Here is a 19,977-nt window from a genome sequence, read left to right as displayed (position 1 = left end):
GTGTGCATTGGGAAATTCGTCTGGTTTAACTTCTTTATGGATAAACGTTAGTCACAACCTCCCCCATCCCAACATGCACACTTTGGCCCCAACGCTCTCCCCACCTCTTGACTTCCCGCCTCTCCAGGGCTGGTGACCTAATAGCATTTTTCTTCATGCATATTTTGGCTTGGGCCCATGGCCTGGCTGCCTTCGCCTGTCTGAGTCTTTTGAAATTCCTGCATGTTCGGCCCAGATTAAGCCTAGTGTGTCTCAGAATGTGTGTTCCGTTTTGTTCTTTCCCCTTAACTCTCCCTGTGCAACGTGTCTGGGGAGGAGGGGAGTGGGGCGGGAAGGGAAGGAGGGGCAGAGTGGAGGAGCTGTCCGCCTTGCACGTTTCCAATCGCATTACGTGAACAAATAGCGGAGGGGCAGCGGGGCCAGAACGGCTTGTGTAACTGCAAACTTGTCAGAAAGTTTAAAATCTCTCCCCCTTCTTTTACTCCAGACACTGTGCGCTCTTCGGGACCTTCGTGCGCCGCTCCCGGTCGCCTTCCAGGACTGGGAAAGGGGAGAGAGAGAGAGAAGGTGCCACGTCCGACGGCCGCCTGGACTGGGGGCAGGGTCTGCCTTCTGCCCTTGGCACGACTCACTGCGACCCATCCCCGAGCCTCTCCCTCCTCCCGGCCCGAAGAGGTCTCATTCCTTCGTGGGATCTGAGCCCCGTCTGCATTCTCTCCCAGCCACGTCCTTCCCGAGAAGGGACTAGCCCGGAGAGCCATGCGTTTCGCCTGGACCGTGCTTCTGCTGGGGCCGCTGCAGCTCTGTCCCCTTCTACGTTGCGCTCCGCAGGCCCCGCGCGAGCCACCCGCGGCCCCGGGCGCCTGGCGCCAGACAATCCAATGGGAGAACAACGGGCAGGTGTTCAGTCTGCTGAGCCTCGGGGCGCAGTATCAACCGCAGCGGCGCCGCGACCCCAGTGTCACTGCACCGGGACCCGACGGCAACGCCGCCCCGCAGCCGCGCACGCCAATTCTGCTGCTGCGTGACAACCGCACGGCCTCTGCTCGCGCGCGGACACCAAGCCCATCTGGGGTCGCCGCCAGCCGTCCCCGGCCCGCCGCCCGCCACTGGTTCCAAGCTGGCTTCTCGCCGTCGGAGGCTCGCGATGGAGCCTCAAGGCGCACAGGGAACCGGACTGAGTCGCCACAGCCCCCTCAGCTCAGTAACCTGAGACCTCCCAGCCACGTAGACCGCATGGTGGGCGACGACCCCTACAATCCCTACAAGTACTCCGACGACAATCCCTATTATAACTACTATGACACATATGAGAGGCCCCGGCCTGGGAGCAGGTACCGACCCGGATATGGCACTGGTTACTTCCAGTACGGTAAGCACCCCTAGGTGAACTGGAGGCACCTGGGCACCCTGGCCGCAGGTCGGTGCTGTCTAGACGTGGCAGTCTGAGCATGGTGGGCTCTGGTCCCCGAAGACTCGACCCCCCCCTTCCCCCTCGCCTGACCCGCCAGCTCTGGAATCTGATGGAAACAGCGCTCCTGGCTCCAGCAGCTTCCTCTTCCCTTTCCTTCCTAGCCTTGGCGCTCCCTGTTCTTCCGCACACACTCTGCCCCACCCGGCGGACTGGGTGGGCAAAGGTGACAAAGAGGGGACCTGGAGTCAGAGGTCATCTGCTTGTCTTATTTTTAGGTCTGCCGGACCTGGTGCCGGACCCCTACTACATCCAGGCATCTACATATGTCCAGAAGATGTCTATGTACAACCTGAGATGCGCTGCGGAAGAAAACTGCCTGGCCAGGTATGGATTTCCACAGCCCGGCTCCCCATTTTGATCCTGGGATCACCAGGCACCTAGTTCTGCTGCTGTTCAGTGCAGACAAGGCCTGGGAAGTGGGACAAGGACTGGGAAGTGGGACGTGACCTCCTGGGCAGGCTGACTTGGAGAGAGAGTTAATTTGGAATGTTCTTATGGGTACCGCCTCACTGAAAGGCGCAAAACGGGTGTGTGGCGGGGGAGGGAGGAACCCTTATTCTGGAGACTGGGTCTCAGGTTCTTTACCAAGATTCCTATTAGGCATTTGGGGCAAATTACTTCCAACAGCTTTCTACAATACAGGACTCAGTGATCAACAACATGGGGAGGGGGGAGGGTAGAAAGGAATCTCTTATTATTATTCCCTAATGGTCTAGGGCTGTGTTTGCCACGGTGGCGCCCCCCATTGGTAAAGACCGCATTCCACATTTCTTTCAGGCTGTGGGTTGTTTTGGTATAAGACCATGAGCAAAAGTTTTGTTTTCCGTCAGTCCCAAAATAAAATAGCTATTCTGGACTTGGTTTTTATCCGATTTTGCTGCTGACAGCCAGCAGAGGGAGCAGAAGATGCTCGCGTAGTTCTGGTGGTACCTTTAGTAAAATGGGTCACTAATGTTATCCCGACCCAGACCTACAAAAACGTAGTAGCGTCCCAGAAGTGCTTATATGAACCTTTTTTCCACGCTGACATTTTTTAAACAATCGTAGGGCTAAGGAAAGAATTCCAGCTGAATTTCATTTCCGAGTCTTTCATGAACCACACCATTGAACTCTGGAAGATAGTAGAGAATGGTCCCCTGCCTGATGATAGTGATGTATAAAGCTGTTTATCTCAAGCTAGCTGTCTTATTTTAGAGTGTTTCCCCACTTTATCTCTTAGAACTACCAACTTATTAATAGATATCTTGGATCTTTTTAGGCACGTGATCATTACTGTAGCAATTTCATAGTTTTTAGAAGCAGAGTCTCTTGACAATCATTTTTTTTAGTGTAAATACTAATTTCAAGCTCTGTAGGTCTTTCCTATTGTCCTTCGTTTAATCATCCACCAGATATGTTTTTATTCTCCCAGAACTGGACAGGAGCTCAGGACTGTCTCTTTGTCCTGAGAGGCTAGTTGGGGAAGGGGGGATGACACCACCGCTTAACAGTGAGCTCTTCTTTCTAGCTTTGTTTTTCATCGGTATTCACTGGTTCTAATATTTCTTCTCTAAAATCACAGTTCCGCATATAGGGCGGATGTCAGAGATTATGATCACAGGGTACTGCTACGATTTCCCCAAAGAGTGAAAAACCAAGGGACATCTGACTTCTTACCAAGCCGCCCTCGATATTCCTGGGAGTGGCACAGCTGTCACCAGTAAGTGGATGGGCCTCTCAGTACTTCTGGGGCCTTTTACAGCCTTCACTTGTGTTACCTAGAGCTAGAGATTTGCTATTGTTTATACTTAGAACTTTTACTATACAGTTCGATTCATTGAACGACGTTAAACCTTAAAGATAGGCCCTTCACCACTAAATCCCATTATCTTTTGAATTGGAAACTTAAGTCAGGTTTGCGCTGAACGGACACAATAGTGGCTAATGGTACAACTGACTAGTCTGTAAAAGTGTGTGCTATAGACAAGATCGTGTGCAGTTGGTTAGCTTTAAGGATTCAGAGACCATTCTCAATGGAGTACACATGAGACAGACTTCAGGAATGATCCACTTCCATCTTTGGAAAGGCCCATATCAGCCCTGGATTGGGGTCCCTACTCTTTCTAAATTTAAAGGTTTTAATTTTTAAATTACATGTGGTTATGCCATCATTTGCCTAGGTAATGTGCCAACTAGTCAGTGCCAGGAAATCCTGATGTGTGGTCTCCTTCTCACAGAAATCCAAACTCTTTCTCATTGCTGCCCCTCTCCCATGTGAGATGAGGAAGAGCTCAGAAGCCTTCTACTTAATAAATAAGAGGAAAGCAGACTTAAGCTGCATAATTTGCATATTAAAATAGAAAGACTATTTAAATTTTATTTTGAAATGAACGTTTGTACTATTTAAATAATAGTAGTAGAAAAACATGCTATTGTTTCCCCCTTGCACTTCCAAAAAGATTTTAAAACTTTGGAACTCGAGATTTTAGACAGTCCTAGAAAGTTCCCTTGAGTAGAGCTCTTGTTTAAAACCATCATATCACCAGCATCAGAAGTAACACCCGGGGACATACACCTGGGACTCCACAGGTCACAAGAACAGATATAAATTATCTCTATTTAAAGTTCAAAGATAAATCCCTATGTAAAGAAACAGATACTCTGTCCTTACCAAGAAGTAAAGTTAAAAGCCTGCAGTTTGGATTCATTTATGTCCTTGGAAAAGCAAAAGCATCTATCATGAATATCCCTTCAAGAAGATGAACTTGGTAGCTAGGCATGGTGGCACATGCCATTACTCCAAGAACTTAGGAGGCAGAGGCACGTAGATCTCTGAATTCAAGCCAGCATGTTCTACAGAGTAAGTTCCAGGACAGCCAGAGCTACTTTAGAAAGAGGGAGGAAGGTTTGGACTGGAAAGATGACTTAGTGTTAAGAGCACTTGCTGCTCTTGCAGAAGACTCAGGTTCGATTCCCAGTGCCCACATGGTGGTTCATAACTGCCCATATCTCATCTCCAGTTCCAGAGGATTCAATACCCTCTTCTGACCTTGGGCACTGGGCATGTGCATGGTGCACATATAACTTATAAGCAAAACATTCACACACACAAATAAACCTTTAAGAAATTAAAAGACAAGAAGATAAACTTGCCCTGTTTGAATTTGTGAGCACAACACCATCGAATCTAGGAGACACGGTGGTCACTCACTGTCCTCGTTATTTTCTCTCTGTGTCACTGACTGTTGTCTTATTGTTGTGTGGGACATTAGACATTACCACAGCATGGATGAATTCAGCCATTACGACCTGCTTGATGCCAACACACAGAGGAGAGTGGCTGAAGGCCACAAAGCAAGCTTCTGTCTCGAGGACACATCCTGTGACTACGGGTACCATAGGCGCTTTGCGTGCACTGCACACACTCAGGTAGGCTGGCGCTCCGACATCAAGAACCCACAGATATCCAGAGATGACGAAGACAATGTCTTCTGCTATTTTCTTCCCTCCCCCCACCTTCTTTTTTCAAGCCTTTGTTTCATTTTGAGGTTATCTTATCAACGTGGAAAGCAATTGGGAAAAGGCAAAGGACTGGGTGGTGCAAATTGCTTTTAAAGTGGTTCCAGGTGTGCCTGCAGCCCCTGCTGGTGATCACAGAAGGTCGATGTGGATCCTTGCTACACAATGGAAAGTGGTTTACTCTCTGGATACATATGAACAACTTGAAACATCTGCCTTCATTCTGCATTCTGTAATTGGCTATAAATAACTGTTGGCAATGTACAATTGTTTTCTCACCTGCAAAAGCATTTTGTTTTCCACCTTCAGGCTTAACATGGAATAGTGCCTAAAGTTAGAACAAAAAGTCCAAGTCAGTTTCTTAAAAATACTTGAAACAGCATCACTTTCAATAATGCAAATGAGAAGAGAAAGAACACATTTCTTTCTCCACACATGTATATTTAAACCTTCAGTGTAATTAATGTCAGATGTCCTCTGGATGGATTTGTTTTTAATAGTGCTGAGCTAAACACTATTGTATGCTTGAGAATTGGAAAATCTGTGTCGGTTAAAAACTATGTCAGTACTTCCATCCAAAACCCTAATTTGTAAAAGGACATTATAATTTTACTCCAGCCCAGCTCTTGGCAAGTAACTCAGGAATGTACATTACTCAGGGCACAAAGACATCAGCAGTTGTCATCTTGGGGAGCAGATTCCAAGGTTGTGGCCAGAAGCTTTTCAGTGACCTACATGCGTGGACCATACTTCTTTCCTCTGAGCTTAGCTCATCAAAGTGGTCAGAAAGGGAAGCAGTTATATTTAACATAGGTTGGGAGGGGCAAGACATATGCTTTAAGTGAAAGATGTAAGCCACCCATATATTAAGCATGTACCCATCCAGAGATTGCCTTCTTATTCTGTGATCACCAGGAGAGGATCTGGGGCACTTATTTTCCCTATTCAGAAAATAACACGTCGGTCACTGTATCCTAAGATGGAACACTTGGGGGGGGGTTGTACATATTTCAGTCCCATAAACTCCCCCATTCTCTGGCATAATCTTACATCTTACTCTTTTTATGTGCATCCTTCTCTATACAAGTCTTAATTTTTAAAACAAGGTTTTGCATTGTAAGTGATGTATATATTTCAGTTTTTTTTCTCAAAAAAATACATTCACACAGATCCCTAACATTGACTTTTATTAGTTTTGTTATACTAGTTTCATGTTCATTAATGTTTATGTATATAACTAGGTATATCTTATGCCTATATGTTATATATAAAAACCACATGTTCTAAAATTATAAATGTACACACTAAATTCATGCACAATTAAAAATAGACACATCATACTCATTGACCAAAAGTAGCAAACAGTTATGTTTTGCTGGAACCAAATAATGAATTTAGATAGTCTAGAATGAAGTTATACTTTCAATTTAGTTTTATATTTGACTTTGAATACTGAACTGTCTACTTGCTCAATGGCCAGGGTAACTTCAGGCATTTATTTGCAAGTTCAATTAAGTTCACAGAACTTCAATTAAGTTCTGTAAGTTGGTGAATCATAGAGTAACACCATCAGCAATTTATGCTTACACACAACACGTAGTGCTTTAAGATTGTGTGACCGAGACCAGTGTCAAATTCATGGACTTAAATTGGTCCCCTGCCTCAGCATTCTGAAAAATGGGAATTAAAGGTGTACGCAAACAGCGATAACTTCAACACTTCTGAAACACTTGTATTCACTTGAAAACGGAGCATTACTTATTCCTTACACCTATTTTTGATGGGTAATTCAGAGAGTCACGTGTGAAATAGTAGTAATGGTGGTGGCAGCAGTTCATACTCACGTAGTGTGTAAGGTGCCAGAATCAGAGAAGGGTGTGGCGGAACCAGAAGTTCCTCCTCTTGTATTTCCTATCTAACACATACAACGAGAATGGATCAAGGTGGGAGCCCAGGCAACCATCGCTCTCACTCCTATGGCTCGAGCAATCTCGAGTTGGTCTGTCTATGCTGTCCTGCACTACGGTTAGCAAAATTGCTCACTCTTCCCAAATCCAGCTGTAGCCAAGCCCACATCCCTAAAGCACGTTGGGAGGCTTTTGTTATCTTTGTTGACCAAAATGACCTGAAGCACCAAAGCAAACTTGAGAGATGATTTTAAACGACACTGCTGAGCTCAAGTGACTGCAACATACACTTTTTAATCAACTGTAGATTATCAGAATGAAAATACTGATAACCTTAATGTTAAAAGTTCTAATGAGGAAATAGGAAAGTAAAAAGATATCTGTCTCCCCCGATAGAAAAAAAATTTCTTCAGCTTCACAAGAGCAAGGACCGTATGTTCTTGGGTTTTTCTCCTGGTAGCCTTATGAGACAAACGATGTCTTGTTGGTGTGAATGTTTTAGCATGCGGAAGAGTGCAGTATTGACCAGTTTGGGAATATACCCATACTTCTGACTCCACAAAGATTTCACTGATTATTTGATAGTGGGAATGTCGTAACTGAGAAATGGTACCCTAGACCCTGTTTATATAATCTTGAAACCAACTCAGTCAATCCCTAGCTGTTTGCCCTGGAATAAGCTATTTGACCTTAGTGTGCCTCAGTTTCCTTATCAATAAAATAAAATGGAGATAGTAATACACCTGTTTCATGCAGTTGTGAGAACTGGCTTCATGTAATATGTTTAAAACAGTTCTGGCACAAAATAATAATAAATGTTAGTTACTCAAGGATACAACTAGACTCTACCCTTGAGGTGTTTCTGTAATATGATTATAAGATACAGCAGAAATGGATGAATACTAACTATAAAACTAAACATGACAAAAGTCCATAGACAACTGGAATACACAAAGGTCATCGCAGGGGAATTCTCTGATAGAATATTGGAACTAAGTCACTATGAGACCTTTATTCCCGGTGTGATAACTTGAATTGTGGTGGAGGCCTATTTTGTTGCATAAGACTGTTTTCCACTGGTGACTTATGAAGTAAGGCTCGCTACTTCATACTGCAGTCCCTATAAAGCCTCAGATATTATAAGACTGGGTAATATGTGGTTCTCAATGGAGATGAAACAGAAGTATGATTTTTATGTCAAATTATTCTAATTTACCATTCATATGTTTGTTTTAGCTTGGTCTAGCCATACACTATAATATAATTTTTACAATTTTGCTGATTTCAGGGACTGAGTCCAGGATGTTACGATACCTATGCGGCAGACATAGACTGCCAGTGGATTGATATCACAGACGTCCAACCTGGAAACTATATTCTAAAGGTAGGGGCTTTGAACACATGTAATTGACCATGACCATTCAATACACTCCCTTTTTCTGGTTTCAAATATTAAATAATTGTGGTCTTGAAAGTAATCAAACACCCTTCAAAACAATTTTTAAGGAACCCAGAGTGCGATGTTTTTAAGAAGACCTCAGAGAAATTTACACAACTTCCTTCGTAATGTATACAGTGTTCAACTATACTTAAAGTAAACTATTTTTCTTGCTTGATTTAGCTGAGTCCCTCGTTAGCAGTTTCACTTTGGCATCTCTAGAAGTAGGAGGGAATAACAGTACACGGTGAATAAGAAATCTTTCATCATGGTATTTTTTGTTTGTTTGTTTGAGACAGGGTTTCTCTGTGTAACAGTCCCTGCTATCCTGGAACTTTCTCTGTAGACCAGGCTGACCTCGAACTCACTGAGATCCACCTGCCTCTGCCTCCCAAGTGCTGGGATTAAAGGCGTGCGCCACCATCGCCACCCAGCTCACAATTCTTTTTGTTGTCCAGGTCAGTGTAAACCCCAGCTACCTGGTGCCTGAATCAGACTACAGTAACAATGTTGTACGCTGTGATATTCGCTACACAGGACACCATGCTTATGCCTCAGGCTGCACAATTTCACCGTGAGTATTATTTGGCAAGCTAGGTAATTTCTTTTACAAGGAGCTTTGTAGTTAATATTACCAAAAGACTGGGAAAGGCTTTTAAGTTTTGTCACCTTAATTTATACAGCACCAGTGTTTGCTTCTACTACTATAGCTTTTTTTGTAAGGAAAGCAAAGCAATAATTAATTATAGGATACATGTTATTATTTTTTATAATACTAGAGAAAGAGGATGCAGTGATGCTTTACCCATACTGTAGCTTATATAGTGTTGACCTGGAAAGATGCGGTATTTACCTTCCAAGTTCTATTGTGGTCCAGTCCAACAAATTGCTCATTAAACAGTGTAAGTGAGTGATGTGGGAGGGATTTTTTTTAAAATCTATCTGTTGCTTTTATTGGTTAATTAATAAAGAAAACTGCTTGGCCTGATAGGTCAGAACATAGGTAGGCGGGGAAGACAGAATTCTGGGAGGAAGAAGGCAGTGAGGCAGTCGCCATGAAGCTCTGGCCCAAGATGGAGTAGGTTAGAGTCTTCCCGGAAGCCACCACCTTGTGGTGCTACACATATTAATAGAAATGGGTTAATCAAGATATGTGTGTTAGCCAGTAAGAGGCTAGAGCTAATGGGCCAGGCAGTGTTTAAATAAATACAGTTTCCATGTAATTATTTTGGGGCTAAGCTAGCCGTGCGGGAGCTGGGTGGGACAAAAAGCAGGCCTGCTTGTCTCATCACTGCAAGTGAGCTTGTAGGAGCCACACCTATGGGCTTTCCTCTCTTTCCTCTATGCTCCCTGATGGGGATGCAAAGAAATTCAAAGCGTTTTCCAAGGTACACTTTCATGTACTGGTTGCAAAATGTGTGTGGGGTGTGTGTGTGTGTGTGTGTTCGTTCCTTCCATAAATCCCTTAGTCCTGAAAACAGTTTCAGAATTTTAGAAGGAATCTCAGCCCATAAGTATTAAGCAGAAGTTCTTTAGTGAAGAAGAATGTAGAGTAAGTTTGCCTGTTTGCTACCTGTTTTGCCTGACTCCTTTAAAGCTTTGCTTGCTTCATGTTATGCTAGTTGTGCCTTCCAAACTGTGAGAAGACTATGGGAGAAACTGAACACACATCATCTTTGCACTGATAATGCAGAGATACTGGTAGCTTAAAGGTACCATTTTACCTCATGCAGGACCCTTTTCTTACATAAAGGAACAGAGTCACTCTGTACTTTGCAAGCATTATCGTATTATTAGAAGTAAATGAGGCTCATGACAGTAATTACACTCTTCTGAATATGTCCACAGCACAGAAAGCTTACCTGGGTCATTGTTCCACCAAACATGCAGTTTTTCTCATCATCTAAAATAATTTACCATAAAAATTAATGTGTAGTTGATTCATTTAAGTTTTATATTTCTTAATAACTCATTCTCCATTTGCATACTTACTCTCACTGTGCACTGTATATTTAAGGTTCTAACCTGGTATTAGGGAGCAATATTAGGATAAGTGGTTACGTTGTAGACTTACCATAGCAATTTCTGAGTAGTCCACATAAATTTCTTTAATGTTGTATCCTTCCTTGCCCCAAATGCCTGGGGTCTAATTGTTCACACTATATATCCATGGCCAGGCAGAGGCCTGGCGCCTACAGTGTCCCACTCAACCCTTCATTCATGAATTACTTCGTCTCGCCAGAAATATAGAAATGACTAGAACAATATTTGAAATTGGCCTTGAGGACTCAGAACTACCAAAGCAAATCTGAGGAAGGGCATGTCTGGAGGCATCTGAGTCACAGACAACTTCCTCGCGGAAGTGATTGCAGGCAATGTTTGCAAAGACACCTTCCAGTTGGGGTTGTCAACTGTGATCCGTTCAAAAGGACAAGTGAAGAACGAGCTAGGAATTTTGACCTTCTCTCTGGAGACCATGAAACTATCCGACAATTTTTGAGCAGGGAGTAAAATGCACATAAAGCCATGTGGGCAGTGTGATGGTGAAGAGTGTGACCTCATGCTGTCATTATTGCCGTCCTTCCCTAACTCTCATGACATGTCACTATTAGCTGTCATGACAGTCATACATTTGAAACCATTCTGGTGGGATGTCAAATCCACCCAATAGTCTGGTATGTTTCCTTCGTGTAGTCTCTTTCCCTCAGTCTTCCTAGATGACTTGGGCCCTTTTTACTTCTGCCATGCTACATGTCTGGGCTTTCTCTTCACAGAAATTGCAGTTTAGAAATTGGCGGCTTATGATTTGAATGCAAGTGTGTTTTTCCTTATACAAGGACCAGTGGTCAGCATTTCAACATGACAATACCTGTTCATGGTTTTGTTCCTCTCTCTACCCATTAATGCACTGTTCTGTACCCAGAAGCAGGCAAAAAAGTAAAAATGCAAGATGGTGCAGAAGCCATGACTTCTCCTCCTGACTGTTGAGCCACTCTTGCCCCCTGGAATAAGCTCACCTGCTTTGGTGCTGGTTCTACAACTCCCGCTTGTCTTTTCCTTCTTTCAATTTTGCTGTTTGTTTTGCCTTTTAAACATCCAGACTGTGGACATCAGACATGTACTCCATACTACTGACAGATTATCTATTCCTTTCCTCCAATCACTGTTAAATCACGTTCCAAACATAAGTTTGCAAGATGATTATTGCTGAGGCAGAGGAAAATTGCTACATCAAGTTTTGAAAAGGCCTACTAAAATCTTATTTGTTATGCTCATTCATGATGTTATCCCGCTAATGACTTGTTTCATGTGCTCTCTTAATACAGGTATTAGAAAGCAAGCCCAACTCCCATTGGATAAAGCAGTGCCTGGTGTTTGGAAATATGAAAAACATAGGTTAGCTTTAGTAGGATGGACTTATATATTTTAAAAGGCAAACAACAAAGGAAGTTTTGTTCGGACTCTCTAACAACAACTAGCATAACTGGATCTTGAACATTCAAATCAGCATTATTTGGGGAATTTTAAATACTTATTCATGTTCTATGTGAATTAACTGTGTTTCAATTTTTTAGGTGCCTATGTGGCTCTTTCCAAGAACCCCAGATTTCTAATTTTCTTTTGAAATTATAGTGCAAAAGGGAAAATGGCATTTTAATAAACAAGCCATAATTTGAAGCGATTATTTTCTAAAGTGCAGGAACCAGTGAAGCAAAAATGATGGGGTTACATTTGACTCAATATAGATTGACTTAAAGATGATATTCCTACTGTGTAAGCAGGAATGGATACATTTGGTGCTGAAGAAAGGTCAAATACATAATGGTTGTCATGAGAAATTATAGCAGAGAGATGGCAATATATGTGTATTAAGATAGTTACATCCCTATATAAAATTATGTTTGCATTTTCAAATTACTAGATAATTTCCCTTCTGTTAAGTGCTTAATTTTACTCTGACTTGAGTCAACTTCTGTTTTGGAATGAAGTAGATAATTTCAAATTCCTCGCCGGTATTTGCTGATATTCCCCTCTACACTTAATCTTTCTGTGGGCGGAAATGTCTAATGTGGCAATCTTCACATGATCATTGTGGGGATTAGCGACATAGGGAAATCATTTCGATGATGTGTGATGAATGTAGAGCTGATATACCCTGCAGCAAATTTTACTGTTGGCCAAAATTAAGTCACTGCTGACATAGAAATTATAGAAATTATACAATGAGTCTCTAACACCACAACCACCTTTAAAATACTGTAAAAAAATATACTGGAAAACCTTTTTTTTTTGGATGTTTTTCAAACTCTAGTATTCTTCTAAAATGTTCAGTTATTAAGGGGAATGCTAAAAAATGAAATTGTTCCTAATAGCTGACCTAGTGTGTGAAACACAGGACCATCATCCTAGATTCTTTAGGAATTGGCCGTACATGTTTCTGTGTATTTACAAAAGACACTCTGAATTAGCGAAGCACATAACATTGCATACTTGAGAGGCTGGCGGAAAGAAACAAGAGAAACAAAGGTACTCTCTGCGAAACAAGGACTGTGCACCACCATGAGACCGCTGTGACCTTACTTCAAACTGTGAAACTGTGCAGCAGTTGAATTTGGAAACTCTTTCATTCAGAAGGTGCAGAAAAAAAATTCAAGTTAGACTTTTAAGTTCCTGGTGCTTAAGATGAAGTTTTCCTTCATTAACCAGCATTAAAATCTCAAGTAAGGTAGCTCCTATGCCGGAATGTGTCAGGCAGACCTTTCTCAATGAGCTGGAATCCTGTCTTCTATGTCGCAGAGTTGTAAGGGTAACCATTACTAATCACCATACTGTACTCACCGCTGCAGGAGCAGGTGAGCGGGGCCAGAGATGGGCAGTTGCCAAGAGCGGATAGCGCGGTACACATGATCCTTATCCGCCTGAGTACACACTTACCCATAAGCATATAAAGACAGAACTTGGATTGAGCTGGTATCTGATCAATGGGATTGCTTCTTTGATGTACCTCTTTGCCTTAAATTGCCTTTCAGTTTTAATACTGTAGAATGATCCTTTCAAATTATAATCATTCTGATAGAGATATTTTAATATGCGTGCTTTTAAAAACAAAACAAAAACTACTGTCAGTATCAATACTGAACCAGACTGGCATGCAGAGATTTAAGATCTCGTCTCACCAAGGTTCTTAACTCTATAAGGAAGTAGGCTAATAATATGACTTTTAGATATTTAGGACAATAATTTCAACGAGACCTTTATCTCTTAGTCATCGTCAGGGGAGGGACAGGATAAGCCAAGCAGTTACCTAATAGACATTTGAAAACAAAGACTGTCCCTAACCTTACTAAGTATGAAAATTAGGCTCAACTTATTTCATTTTTAGCTGTTAAAAATATGTCTATAGAATTTAAAATTTAAACACTGCTATTTGTCATGGCCATACTTTATTTTTCAAAACATAAGTTAAAAATTATTAATTGTATACATGTATGTATTTCTAGTAATTAAAATATGTTCAAACCCATGAAATGTCTGCCTTTTAAATGTAATTTGGGCTTTTTGGTTGATTTTCTTTCAATTAAGAAGCTGTTTATTCCTAAACATTTCTTTCCTTTCCTCAATTTTAAAATGCATCAGAATGATTTGTAAGTACCAACACAACCCTTCATATAATTAACCCTTGGGTGTCTGTTCTCTAAATGACCACTAAGTTTATTGATAATTAGTTTGTTAAGAATAATGATAAAAATTACAAGCTAGTCTACTAAACTCTAAATTTACAAAGATAAGAAATGAGAATGACAGAAGGAACACAAAAGACTGAAAAGAAACGTGTTTTTACATTAATAAAAAATAAGAAACAACATAGTTGAGTCAACTCTTTGCCATTTAAGTAATATCATGATATTGAGATCACAGATCCCATCTCCAGTGGGACCATGGTATATGTTGCCTAGTTCCAGAAAATCTTCTTTATATTCAGAATTTAGAGGATATGTAGTTCACTAAAAGTTTTCCACTTCTGATCATTAATCTTCACCAGACTGTATGAAAATACTAAATTCTTAGTCAGGAAATATTTTAGAAATCATTTTACTCATAGTACAATATGAGTAATAAAATTACCCCCTTTATGTATGCTTCATATTTGAATTTACATACACAATTTTAAAAATCAACCATTTATATTTTATTCTCAGATTTCCAAAGGTGTAGGCCATTTTGAAAACAGATTTTATTTAGCTTTCAGGCTGAGACGGTGCTGAAGAATCTTAACTTGAATGTAAGATGCATTTAGTCTTAGATCATGGGATACAGACATTTAATATATAACCGCTTGCTGCACAGTAGGTCACATGTCATTTGGTATTAGAATGTCGATAATGAAGTTTTAATTTCTCCCATTTTTTTCCTGGAACTTTTGTTTGTAACAACATTTGTAACTTGTTTGAGGAGCTTTTATTTTAAATGCCTAGCTACAGGCTTTATATTGCATTCTTACACCCTTGTTATTATGTGCTGTAACTGCATGATTACATAAAAACGCCATGAGAAATGATTTCAATGGTCTAAAGTGGTCATTTGCTGTTACCTACAAATAAATGATCTGAATTTAATATTTGGTTAAAACATTAAAGCCATGTATATGGTTGATATGTTTGTTTAAGTGCCTTTGCTATTTTTGAAACTACAGTATCATTACATCATTTCCCCTTTCCCTTTCCACCCTCCAATCCCTTACCTTGCCCTCTCTCAAATCCATGGCCTCTTTTACATTAATTATTTTTAGTGTTTTACACACACACACACACACACACACACACACACACACACACACATGCACGCAGATTCCTAAATACATAAATACAATCCTCTCACTCCATATAATGTTAACTATATGTTAACTATATGTATATAATCTCAGAGCTGACCACCTGGTATAGATAACGAGTTGGGGCTTTTCCCAGTGGGAGATCATTTCTCCTACTCTCAGCAGTCCCCAGCTGTGCATAGTTCTTTCTCTAGAATTTGGACCCTGCAAGCTTCCCTCTTTCCATGCTACCATGTCCATTGGTGTCATTGTTGTTCTGGTCTTGTTTAGGTAGCCATGGTGATGAAACTTCACGGGTGTAGCATCTCCGAAATTTCTAGAAATACAGTCTTACAGAAAACTCCCGTTTCTCTGGTTCTTACAGTCTTACCATCCCTTCTTCCACGGTGATCCCTGAGACTCAGCTGCAGGAGCTGTGTTGCGGTTTTATCAGTTGTGAATGAACACCACAGGATCTCTTGTTCTCTGCATTTTGGTTAGGTGTGTTTCTTTATTTTTTGTAATGGTCTGCATCTAATGTAAAGAGAAATTTCTTTGATGAGGGGTAAGACCTACACATCGTTGTGGGTAAAAGGATAAATACTCAGAATGTAGCTAAGAATTGTGATGGTTTGGTAAAATATGAATTGTAGTTCTCCAACATCCATAACTTTATTAACCCTAGGTAGTTAGCTGAATCCAATATCAGGGATGGTTTCTTTCTTGTTGAATGGACTTAAGTTCAGTTTAGGGAGCTGATGGTTACTGCCAAGATATGCATGGCACTGTTGCATGTTAGGGTTATTGTGGTATTCGGGTTGCTGAGGTTTATAGTAGTCATAGCTTACCTCCTTTGGAAGCTTGCATGGTGCCTTCTGGTTCCATAAAAGCTAGTTTGCAGAGGGGGACCTTCAGGCCAAGGCCAAGTCTCAGAGAACTGAGGAAGCCACGGAAAGAAAGTTTGCAACTTCTAAGAGGTTGGCTTATGAGGCTTAAGAGTAGACAATCTCTCTATATCACTAAGAACAAGTCCAAGCAGAAGGTAATCCTGTGTAAGCTGCAGTAGCTTGAGTACACCACACAAGCTAACTGATGTAAGTGGCTATGGTAGCAACAGATTTTCCACACACACACACACACACACACACACACACACACACACACACAAAATACAGAAAGATGTCATCAAGGACTCGAAGAGGCAGAGATGGGAGAAACTAAATGCTTGGCTTAGAAACTTCAGAACAGATAATACTTTTGTTATGGGGGTAATGCAGCTGCTGACTTAAGATTGAAACATTTATCTGCGTTCATTTACCATTCTGAAAAGCCTAGAGCTCTGTGGGCCAACAGAATCTAGATAACGCACATCTGTTTAAAATACGACTTCCTTAATACTGTAAACACCCTGTAGAGCTATTCCTGAGAAATAAAAACAATCACCCAAAAACATCACTCCTCACTGGCAACACACCTGGTCCCTCAAGAGCTGTGGTGATCATACACAGCGAGATACACTGAGAGTGTTCCGTGCTTGTGAGCGTGTTACCCATTCTGCAGTTCATGGACCAAGGAAGAATTTTAACTTTTAAGTCTCATTGTTTCAGCAACATTTCTAAAGCTGTCACTGCGATATACATGGAGTCATGAGATGGCCCTGTACAGAACAAAAATCTTCTAGAGAAATTTTACTATCTTATTCTGGATGTCAGTAAGGATGTTTGTGAGGAGGATGTCAAAGTAACCCCAACTTAAGGATATGGGAGGTCAAAATAACCTCAGCGGGATAGTGGAAGGAGTTTATTGCACTCTTCCCAGATGATTCCCAGAAGCTCCAGGCTTCAGTGCAACGACAATTGCAGATGTAGAAATAGTGAGAACCAGAATCAGAAGAGGAGCCTGTAAATGTGGCTATATTGCCGCAACTTTATTATGGGGCATAGACAGATGAGAAGGATGGATGATCAAGGATGGTAGGCTTGTTCTTGGGGTAATATTTACTGCTAGTGAAGATGCTGTGAACATGGTTGAAATGGTCACAAAGAATAAACTCAGTTGATAAAGTGCAAAAGCTACATATAATTCCAGTTTCGTGAATGGTCCCAGAGCGGGTGAGATGCTATGAACCAGCATTGCGTGTTACAGAGAAATCGCTCATGAACCTGACCGAGTCAAGCAATATGGAAAACGTCACTGTTGTCTTACTTGAAGAAATTTCTACAATCAGTTTCATCTTCAACAATCTCCACCATGATCAGTTAGCAACTATCAGTAAGGACCTCCCACTAGGACAATTATTTCCAACCCATTAATGGTTGAAATAATTGTTAGAATGTTTTGCAATAAAGTATTTTAAAGTTATGTGTACTTTAGATATAATGCATATTTCATAGACTACGGTTTACATAAGATAGCTCTTACATGCATGGAGAAGCCAAGAGACATGGATCACTTTATTGTGGGATGTTCTATTGTAGTGGTCTGGAACAAAGCACATCTCTGCTCAGGCATGGCCACTAGCACATAACACAGTGTGAATGTTGTGTCAATAGCAGCTACCATGCACTAGTTAGGGAATCACGACAAGAAAACTAAGTCGTCCAGATTCAGTACAGACTCATTTATTTTCCAAATATTTTCCACCTGAATTTGGTTGAGTGGGGGAATGTAGAACATGTAAGGAAGGAAATTCCAGTTTCACAAGATACCAAATGAAAAAGAATTTCTTAACAAACCAAGTCTGGCAAATGTTATCTCTCAGTGGAGGTTTTAGCATGGATTTCTGTATGGGGAATTCTGCAAAGCTCTGCAGTAAAGACACCACCACCTCATTCCCTCCATCTTTTCTCACATTTGATTTTTTTTTTATGTTTTGTATTTTGTAGCACTTACTCCACCAGACTGTTTTTATTTAGAAGATGGTGGGGAGAATTCATGTTAAATAATCGTAATTGCACACATAAAATCTTTTCTAAACAAATGTATGGTGGTGTCAGCATCTGAGATGTGGGTATTGGTTTCTGAAGCTTATCAATTTGCAATTTTTTGTATCTTTAAATTGTATAGATAAGTAGGGCCCCTTGAATGGGAAGGTCTACAAAGCTTCTTTCTTCCTAAGAAATATGAATTATACCTATTTATCGGATGACTTGACTACTTTGGTACGCCTTATTATATTTTTCCCTCTTCAAATCTTAGCTGTGTATAGCATACATAGGGAACCAATCATTTTCTCCATGGTCCTCTCATTTTGTACACTCACTATTTTACACTGTGCCCAATTGTGCAATTTTAAGTGAAGTTCAACTAAACATTAGTAATCATTACAGGAGGCAGGGAAAAGGAAGGTTCGAGTGAATAACTGGGAAGGAAGATAGTGCATTATATCCATATCTTTACTTTCTGTGGCTTCAGTTACTTGTGGTCATTCAAGGTCCAAAAATATTAAATGGGAAATTCCATAGATAAACAATTTGTATGTTTTAAATTATACACCATTCTAAGTAGCATGGTGAAATGTTATGCATTCCTGCTTCTTCCTGCCCAAGATACGAATCATGAGTTTTTTTCCCAGCACACTCACACTGTATGCTATTTGCTCCTTCATTGCTTGAAAAGAGTGTTGGTTGCAGTGTTTATGTTCAAGGGACACTTATTTTAATACTGGAAGGTGTTATGAAAGCTTCCCATGGAGAGCAGCAAACAAGTTCTACCCAAGTGTGAGCCCATGAACCACAATGACTAGCATGGCAAGATATCCCTAAAGGTACAAGAGTGGCACTCATATCTTGGTGGTACCCAACAGCTATCCAATTGGACTTGAGGCTCACTCAATAGGAGGCATTTCATGCCTGGTACTAGAAACAGCCAACAAGACAAGTGAGGTCATGGGTCGTAGAAGAGAATCTACAACTGTCACGTTACTAAGCATACTCAGAGATGAGGGTAGTTCTCATCTCTTATCAAGGAAATTTTTCTTTGCAACAGGAGACCATTATAGAAAACCACAACCAATCAAGATGGAGAGAATAAGTGATCGTGTGGTATCCAGCACTTGCTGGAAGCTTCATTCATGATACTTCAACAATATAGCTGCTTACACATTGTCTGGACAAATATAACATCATTAGACATGCTATCATGGAAAGGGGAGAAATCTCATGGGATTCTGATCCTAGTCAAAGAACTATCTGCAACCAATGAATGCTGAGAATGGGAGAAATAGTCTTCCTCAGGAGTGAATTCCCTGATTGGTTATCTAATACCAATTAGTCAGCCATAAAAATCTTATGCATACAAGTAACACTAAATGGACTAAACACATTGAATTTGTATATATATATATATATATATATATATATATATATATTTTTTTTAAAGAAAAATAGAGCCATATAATCTTGGTGCCTGAAGGACTTGGTCTTCACCTCCCAGCTTGTGAGCCAGAAAGAAAATCCAATCATTTGTGGATTCAGCTCAAAAAGTCCAGGGAAGGCTGTTAGTAGATTTGGTCTGTTTCGTGGAAACTGCTGACACATGTTTTTGGATTCTGTGACTGGCCTGTATGGAGTCAAGTAATTGAGCTTTTGTAACCACCAAAGCAAAGGAGTTGGGGTACAGTAGCAGAATGATGATTTTCCCCCAAATTGCATCTCACATGACTGTAAGAGAAAGTTGGGGAGAGGGAAATGGCCACCCAGAAGCGGATAAATAAGAAGATTCTTGGATGACAGCAAACCACGTTTAGTGAAAAGATCAATACAACCCACAGTTTAGAACCCACCTCCAAATGTCCTCTAATCTGCTCAATTAGATGGGACTTTGTTAAGAGAAAACTCATGTTCTCTGA

At 41.0% G+C, this 19,977-nt stretch overlaps 1 protein-coding gene across 2 annotated transcripts; it reads left to right on the top strand.

Annotated features, from left to right (window-relative positions):
* The first annotated feature begins 387 nt into the window (after positions 1-387).
* Lox (lysyl oxidase) lies at positions 388-14,984 on the top strand. 2 transcript variants are annotated; one of them, XM_038330288.2, is made up of 7 exons: positions 388-1,372; positions 1,690-1,798; positions 3,036-3,173; positions 4,726-4,882; positions 8,168-8,263; positions 8,776-8,891; positions 11,644-14,984. In XM_038330288.2, exons 1-7 carry the CDS (start codon positions 760-762, stop codon positions 11,648-11,650), a joined length of 1,236 nt encoding a protein of 411 aa, XP_038186216.1. In that variant the 5' UTR covers positions 388-759; the 3' UTR covers positions 11,651-14,984. The 2 variants fall into 2 exon arrangements, with proteins under 2 accessions (XP_038186216.1, XP_038186217.1); XM_038330289.1 differs by lacking the exon at positions 11,644-14,984 and having other exon boundaries at positions 8,776-8,895.
* Positions 14,985-19,977: the final 4,993 nt, after the last annotated feature.

The sequence above is a fragment of the Arvicola amphibius genome, chromosome 5, assembly GCF_903992535.2.
Source record: "Arvicola amphibius chromosome 5, mArvAmp1.2, whole genome shotgun sequence".
NCBI lineage: Eukaryota > Metazoa > Chordata > Mammalia > Rodentia > Cricetidae > Arvicola > Arvicola amphibius.
This window is presented reverse-complemented; position numbering and strand designations above follow the sequence as displayed.

Coding starts and splice junctions, on each gene's coding strand:
- Lox (XM_038330288.2), top strand. CDS start 760: ATGCGTTTCGCCTGGACCGTGCTTCTGCTGGGGCCGCTGCAGCTCTGT. Junction 1,373..1,689: donor CACTGGTTACTTCCAGTACG/GTAAGCACCCCT, acceptor TCTTATTTTTAG/GTCTGCCGGACCTGGTGCCG. Junction 3,174..4,725: donor GAGTGGCACAGCTGTCACCA/GTAAGTGGATGG, acceptor GTGGGACATTAG/ACATTACCACAGCATGGATG.